The sequence below is a fragment of the Gilbertella persicaria genome, assembly GCF_025201335.1.
Source record: "Gilbertella persicaria strain CBS 190.32 chromosome Unknown B0P05scaffold_23, whole genome shotgun sequence".
NCBI lineage: Eukaryota > Fungi > Mucoromycota > Mucoromycetes > Mucorales > Choanephoraceae > Gilbertella > Gilbertella persicaria.
In genome coordinates this window covers 426,621-433,431 of record NW_026251984.1, presented here as the reverse complement: position 1 = coordinate 433,431, position 6,811 = coordinate 426,621, and the positions used below count along the sequence as shown (strand labels likewise).

General features: G+C 39.2%; 6 protein-coding genes and 1 non-coding gene across 7 annotated transcripts; 2 read left to right on the top strand and 5 right to left on the bottom strand.

The window, feature by feature from the left end:
• B0P05DRAFT_131121 (uncharacterized protein) lies at positions 1-840 on the bottom strand. The gene has a single exon (XM_051573026.1). It carries the CDS (start codon positions 787-789, stop codon positions 292-294), a length of 498 nt encoding a protein of 165 aa, XP_051434313.1. The 5' UTR covers positions 790-840; the 3' UTR covers positions 1-291.
• Positions 841-2,497: 1,657 nt separating this feature from the next.
• On the bottom strand, positions 2,498-3,893 carry B0P05DRAFT_131114 (Endonuclease/exonuclease/phosphatase; the record flags this gene model as incomplete). The annotated part of the gene is made up of 1 exon (XM_051573025.1): positions 2,498-3,893. A coding segment is annotated over exon 1 (1,222 nt), but the record flags the coding sequence as incomplete, so codon positions are not given.
• A 17-nt stretch (positions 3,894-3,910) lies between these two features.
• On the bottom strand, positions 3,911-4,339 carry B0P05DRAFT_455155 (uncharacterized protein; the record flags this gene model as incomplete). Its single annotated transcript, XM_051573933.1, has 1 exon — positions 3,911-4,339. A coding segment is annotated over one exon (429 nt), but the record flags the coding sequence as incomplete, so codon positions are not given.
• B0P05DRAFT_544922 (uncharacterized protein) lies at positions 4,283-4,782 on the top strand. Its single transcript, XM_051578580.1, has one exon. It carries the CDS (start codon positions 4,457-4,459, stop codon positions 4,718-4,720), a length of 264 nt encoding a protein of 87 aa, XP_051434310.1. The 5' UTR covers positions 4,283-4,456; the 3' UTR covers positions 4,721-4,782.
• Positions 4,719-5,183, bottom strand: B0P05DRAFT_544921 (uncharacterized protein; the record flags this gene model as incomplete). Its single annotated transcript, XM_051578579.1, has 1 exon — positions 4,719-5,183. A coding segment is annotated over exon 1 (461 nt), but the record flags the coding sequence as incomplete, so codon positions are not given.
• Positions 5,184-5,423: 240 nt separating this feature from the next.
• Positions 5,424-5,494, top strand: B0P05DRAFT_t52. Its single transcript has one exon. It is a non-coding gene; the product is annotated as a tRNA-Gly (tRNA).
• A 348-nt stretch (positions 5,495-5,842) lies between these two features.
• On the bottom strand, positions 5,843-6,354 carry B0P05DRAFT_544919 (uncharacterized protein). Its single transcript, XM_051578578.1, has 2 exons — positions 6,098-6,354; positions 5,843-6,038 (listed from the first exon to the last, which is right to left on the bottom strand). The coding sequence occupies exons 1-2, from the start codon at positions 6,291-6,293 to the stop codon at positions 6,013-6,015; spliced, it is 222 nt and encodes a 73-aa protein (XP_051434308.1). The 5' UTR covers positions 6,294-6,354; the 3' UTR covers positions 5,843-6,012.
• Between the last annotated feature and the right edge of the window lie 457 nt (positions 6,355-6,811).

The window sequence follows — 6,811 nt, the reverse complement described above, 5'->3', positions numbered from 1 at the left end:
ATGAAAGATGAAAAATTATGTGAGGAGAAATAGACAGTAAAAAAAGGGCGGAAAAAGGGTGGAAGTATAGGGGAAAGACAGCAGGGCTTTCAGCTATACGTTCGGCTTTGAATGAACATGGCTACAAGGAGGGGACACACAATGCTATGCTTTGGGGAACTCGTCTTGAAAATGTTGATTAAAGTTGTTGATTGTCTGCATGAATTAAGTGACTGTTGTAAAGGAGTGTGAAGATGTTTAAGAGGGGTTTAAATTCTTTTTGGTTTTTTCTTTTTATATATTTTTTCCCTGTTATATGATTTTTCTTTTTTTTTTTTTTTTGTTTTTGTTTTTTTTTGTACTTTTTGTTTTTATGTTAGTCTGCAAGCCACTTGTAGAATGACTCTCCTGGATTAGGTTCGTCTTGGAAGGGTTCTTGCGACTTGTGACATATTTGGTCAACAATAAAGAGGATATTGAGTAGGTCAGACCATAAGGCTGCCACTTTTGTATTTGTTGTTGTTTTTTTGTTGGTGTTTTTGGTTTTTCAGACGGCAATAGTTTAAGTATTGCGTCGATTGGGTTGACGTCGTTGACAGTTCCACGTTGTATTTGATCCCAATAGGGTGTTGGGATTGCAGGACAGTTCAATATATGGTTTCGACTCATCACACCGCCACAATAGCATTGAGGCCGGCCACCAGGCAACCAGTTCATTCGCCACCTTAGTAGTCGCCTACGTTCCTTGCGTGTCATGGGGAGAGTGAGGATGGGGTCTATTTGTAAATCAGATCTACAAGCCTTTATCATTGTTTCCGAGGAATTTCTGATGGCGTTCGATCGATATTTGGAGAGGATTTTTTTAGTTTCTTTTTTTCAGTTATATTTACAGTGGGAGTACTGATGAATTCTTTGTGGAGAGGGTTTTTGTTGCGGATGATATTGAGGCGACTATAGCGCGTGGTGGAGGAGTGAACTTGTTTGATCAATGACTCTGGTGGGAGCCATTGCAAGCGAAGGTTGTATTTGGTGTTGAGGGTATACCAACGTTCCATCATGGAAGGTAGGTTGGCCATGACCCGGAGTGCTTTTACTGATGCTGTGGCGTGACCACCGACGATTAATCGAAGGCAATCATCCTGCATGCGTTCAAGAGCAGCGATGTTGGTGGCGTTGATGTTGGTGACACACAAACCGTATTCAATCTGTGGTCGAATGAATTGTTTGTATATTTGTATGCTGAGAGGTAAGGAGAAGCCATTGGCACGAGTACCAATGTCATGCATTCTGTGCATACTTTTTTTGTTTTTTCTTTGTTGTAGGTGATGAATAGTTGTGTATCCATCCCAAGATAGTTGAATTGCATACCGAGGTATTTGAAGGTGTAGTGGTAGGTATGTTGATGTTGTATAGCTGGTAAGTCGGAAAGGAAGGTGGGGGTGTAGGAGGAGTGAGAATGGCACATTTAGTCGGTGACCATCTGTAGCCAAGTTGTAAAGAGTGTTGTTCAGCTATTGCAAGAAGGTTAGTCATGTTGTCGGCATCAGAAATCAGAGCGATATCATCAGCAAACAACAAGCAGTTTATGTTTTGTAACGGAATAGAGGAGGAAGGGATAGAATTACGAAGTAATTGTGGAAGGGAATTGATATAGATAGAGTAAAGATGGGGACTGAGGACACTGCCCTGCAGTACGCCCGTAAAAGGAGTGAAGAAGTATGATTGATGGTTACCATTGATGACTTGGATATTGACATGATTAAATAAATCTTTCAAATATTTAACAGTCGAATATTGCAGTGAGGGTACATGGCATCCCAAACAATGTCTCTATCTACAGTGTCGTAGGCCTTTGCAATGTCAAGAAAACAAATCACAGGTGATTTATGATGTTGTCGGGTATATTGATGCATCAATTCATCTAAACAAACGGCTTGATCGATCGCACTCAAGAAGGGTTTGAAGCCTCCTTGGGCTATGTCAATGAAGTCTGTTTCATCATAAAGTTGTTGTTGTATGCTATACTCCATTATCTTTCGAAAAATGGAGGTCAAGCTGATTGGTCTGAAATTGGCTGGATCAAGTTGGTCACCTTTACCTTTGTAGATCGGGACGACTTGAGAAGTGCGCCAAAGCAAGGGAGTAAATCCAAGAAGCCAGCAGGCACGGAAAAGGAGTGTAAGGGGTTGAGCTATGATATCGGCCATAGGTTTGACCATTTCTGAAAGAATATGATCGCTGCCTGGGCTTTTTTTAGTGGCGAGTTTTTTGATGGAATCTACAATTTGATCTTGCATAAAAGGGCAGTCGTCGAAATTGTAGTCGGAATTAGTGATGTTGGGTGAAGGAAAGGAAGGAGATTGTAGGTGCAAAGGAATGTTTTTGGGCTGAGGTATGTATTTACCATCAAAGATACCTTCGAGGTACTTTGCCATAGTGTTTGCTGCATGCTGAGGACCGTCAATAGATCCGAAGCGGTTGCTATTTTTTTGTCTAGAGTTTATGATTTTTTTTACAATGGGCATAGCCGCAGTAGGATCTTCATCCAGCTCGTCACAGAACTTGCGATATGCAGAGGCTCGTGCTTGCTTTACTGCTGCTTTTAATTTTTTATCTGCATCTTTATACTTACGCCACCAGAGACCTTTTTGGATGCCATAGGCACGACACCAACGAAAGTAACAGGCTTGTCTATAGTTTGATGCAGTCTGTAGAGACTTGTTCCAGAACCATCGCCAAGTTTTCGGACGATAGTCGGATTCGGTCAAGATGTTGTCAAGGGTATAATACAGACAATTATAAAATTGCTGTGTGAGATATTCAAGAGTGGATCTGTTATCTGTACATTGGTCTTGTAATAGTTCTGTTGAAGAAGCTATTAGATAGTTGATGAAATCAGATAACTTGGATTCCAGTTGTGTTTGGTGCAATTGTTGTTTGAGTGTACGGCGATACGCTTGAAGAACATCGAGTTCTTGTAGGCGCACCACTTTCCACTTTTTGCGTTGTTGTGGTTGTTGATCGTCAGCAAATGAAAGGTCGTCCCATAAGAATGAAAAGACCAGCATTTTGTGATCAGATCCTAGGATCGCAAGGTCGGTTTTAATTTGTAAATCAGCTTGTTGAAAGTCTGATGTGGATATAAAATAATCAACAATACTGTTGTCAGTAGCATTGCTTTGTTGGCGATAGTTGATACGGGTTGGAATACCATATTGGCATTTAACATTCCAGTTGTACCAGTGGTTATCTTGTATGTGCTTGGATAATTTTGATCCACGTGGATTCCAACGAAGGTCACCAGTGTACTTACCCATTCTAGCATTGAAGTCGCCGCATAGAATTGTATTGTTGCTTAAAGGAATGGAATTGATTATTTGCATAGTTGTATTGTTATCTAAAGAAGGGAAAGGAGGTAAGTAGAAACAGTATATTTTCAGGTTGTCAATGTGACAGAGCATATAGTATTCGGATTGTAGTAAATCCACATAAATTTTGTTAAACTTGGAAGTAGGGTTGATAAACAAGGATATACCCATTTGTTGACGGTAAGAGTTAGAAACTGCTTTGCCGTATAAATGGTATTGATGCCATGTTGTGGGTATAGTTTTTCCTGGAGGGAGCCAGGTCTCTGTGATAAATAAAAGATCGATGTGTTTACAATAATAAAGGACTGAATCAATGGCTTCCTCGCGGAGTTTACCATTGGCATTAATGCACGCTATACTGAGTTTCCTCATTATAACGTTTCATCCATGTTGGTTGTTGTGGTTGTTGGTGAAGGAGTGGTAGTAGTAGTGATGGAGCTGTTGTTGAGAGGCTGTGAGTCACTACTGTTGCTGACCTGTTTGGAGGAGGAAGAAGAAGGGTTAGTATTTTTTTGTGGTTTTGTGGTTTTAAAAGAATCCAAGAAGGATTGATGCTGAGCATCAGAAATTAATTGCTCTTTCAAAAAGAACGAAGCCACAGCTTTAGAGATATGCTCTCGAATGAAGGGCAGAGCACGGACAAGACGTTGGTTGTGCTTTTCAGCAGCAATTTTTGTTTTTTCGGCAATGGATTTGTTGTTATAGATTGGATCAACTAAATTGTTGGGATCCAATGGCGAATATGATTCCAGTGCTTCGACTTTTGATTTTTTGAGAGTGTCAATCAGTTGTTGACGGTAATCGTTGTGCACTAAGAGTGCAACTACGTTACGTGCAGGATAGTGGATATCCAATACACGTCCGTTGGTTACACCCAAAGCTTTGAGGTTGTTGCGCTGAGTTTTTCGACTAATTCTGGCTTTTGAAGGATAGTAGACATAGCTAAAGCCTTGTTGTTCAGTCGTGGGTGGTGTGAAAGCTCTGATAGCTGTAGAGATATTTTTTTTGTTAGTAGGTTTTTGTGTGTTTTTTTGTTTTTTTATGAGTATTTTTCTGTAGTTTAAGGGTGTTACCGAGCGCTCAGCAAGTCGCTTCTTGACATCGAATGGATGAGCGTACTTGGACTGAGTAGCACCAGAGAGAGCAGGAAATTCGACATCATCATCAACCATGACATGATCGTCTTGGTCAATTTGTTGTTGTTGTTGTTGTTGTTGCAATTCGATGATTGTCTGTTGTTTCTGTTGTCTCAACAATTGGCGTTCAAGTTCAGCATTCTTTGTTGCATAAAGCTGCAACTGGTTCTTGATTGTCTTGTTTTCTCTTTCAAATTCAGACAATTTGTCCTGAAGAGACAAGAGCATATCTTTTAAAAGTGCAATTTCCTTGTCGTTAATTGCACTGTGAATGGTGTTGTTGCTGTTGTTGTTGTTGCTGTTTCTGTTGATGATTTGACCACTCTTTACTGGAGTGGCAATTGGTGTGCCTTTTTGTGAGCCATTGCTGGCATCACTTGCGACTCTGCTTCGCTTTTTGGCCTGGTGAGAGGCGGTGTTGATTTTGCTGATTGATGCTGTGGCACCACGTGTAGAGGCATCAATGGCTTGTTGAATCTCCTTTTCAACAGCTGAAAAAGAGGTATGATTTTTGCACTTTGCGCATTGAAACACAGGGAGTGCAGGTGTCGATACATTGTTAGCAATGTAGCCAAGTGTGCCAAGTTCAGCACAAGAGGCACAGTTTACCAAGTGATGGTATTTGAAGAATTGCTGCATGATCTGTTGAGCATGAGCTGAGAGGTCAGGGATAGACGCAGGGCGAGTATCTGACATTTTTGGTGAATTAATTTTTTTTTTTTTTGTACGTGCTTTTTTCTTGTTTTAGTAGGTGTTTTTGTTTGAGCTAATTAATTGATTGGTGTAGAAACTATATCTATTTTTACTGAAGATAAGGATGTTTTCCAAAAGTAGGTGTTGATATGGGAGAGTACGGGATGTAGGGTGTTGGTTTTAAACTCCAATTTTCTTATAAAAAGGGGATGTTTTTGACGCGCGACCTTACTCGGTTCTTAACCTCGCGCGGTTGGTTAAGTGGTATAATCTTCGCCTGCCACGCGAAGGGCCGGGGTTCGATTCCCCGACCGCGCATAACTTTTTCTTTTTGTCTCTGAAGGTGTTTTTTTTTTTTTTTTTTTTTTTTTTTAGAGAAATGGGGAGTAAAGAAGTACAAGAATGAAAGTATAAAACAATAAACAAACTAGAAATTTCAATAAATAGATTCCGTCTGACATTATAGTGGCACGAAGCTACCTAAGTAGAAATGGATATTGCGTGATAAGTGTTAAGTTTTTGTTTATCTATTATTTAAAAGAAATGAAAAGCAATAATCAAGGACAAGAAAGGCAAAAGTCGATGCTAGAAAAGAAAAGAAAAAAAAAAAAAAGGAAAGAAACTCTGGGAAAATGAACACAAGTTATTATTCTAAAATGCCCAAAATTATGGTAGAGAAACTGCTATTTTATTTGCACTAAAAAAGAAAATACAAACAAGAATAAAATTAATATATATCTAAAGTATATATATCTGTATAAATGAGTACTATGACAATTTTGCTGAAAGAAATAAACGTTTTGTTATAACAGCAAATTCTTTATGATGATGATAATTTAAGCGGAACCAAGAACACCAACTCCTAAAAAAAAAAGGGGGGGGGGTATTAGTATCACTGCCTCTACAGAAATGGTCACTTACTGTTGTTGCTGACAGCCTTTCTGGCATCAACATCCTTGGCAACATCGATGTCTTCAGCAACATGTTTTATATCAATACCGTTGAGGATATTCTTGAGACCAGCACCAACACCGTTGTTTTGAACGTCAGCAGGAGCAGCAGAAACAAAGGCAACCATGGCGAAGATAGCAGAGACAAAGATAGTAGCACGAACCATTTTTTTTTTGAGTGTTATTATTGCTGAAAGAAAGAGAAGATTGTTAATTTGATGAAAGACCTTTTTTTTTTTTTTTTTTTTTTTTTTTTTTGCTGCCAAATTCGTGTGGTTTATATAGACTTTTTAGTTTGGAGAAGAGAAGGGGAAGACGAATATCAAAGGGGGGTCTTATTCCTGAATAAACAAACATAAGGAGCGTATCGCTTAACTAAAGGCATCCTGGTATCCAAAGCAAACTCCTCGTTCCTTTACTGTGACTATCACTCCTTATTTTGCCACATTTGGGTGATGCTAATGTGGTGATGTCCAATTGTGCATATCCATGTACTACTGTTTAGAGATCAAATGGTAGAAAAATAAAATTGAGAATGTATTTTAACAAGAAAACCCTCCTGTTTATGATGTCAATAGATGGATACAGTACTTTTCTGAAATTCGCAAATCTAAAATAGCCTTCTTTTCTGATGTACGAGACGTTGATTTGGGCCCCTATTTTTGACTCTTTATTCATGTCGCAT

Coding starts and splice junctions, on each gene's coding strand:
- B0P05DRAFT_131121 (XM_051573026.1), bottom strand. CDS start 789: ATGATAAAGGCTTGTAGATCTGATTTACAAATAGACCCCATCCTCACT.
- B0P05DRAFT_544922 (XM_051578580.1), top strand. CDS start 4,457: ATGAGCGTACTTGGACTGAGTAGCACCAGAGAGAGCAGGAAATTCGAC.
- B0P05DRAFT_544919 (XM_051578578.1), bottom strand. CDS start 6,293: ATGGTTCGTGCTACTATCTTTGTCTCTGCTATCTTCGCCATGGTTGCC. Junction 6,039..6,097: donor AAAGGCTGTCAGCAACAACA/GTAAGTGACCAT, acceptor TTTTTTTTTTAG/GAGTTGGTGTTCTTGGTTCC.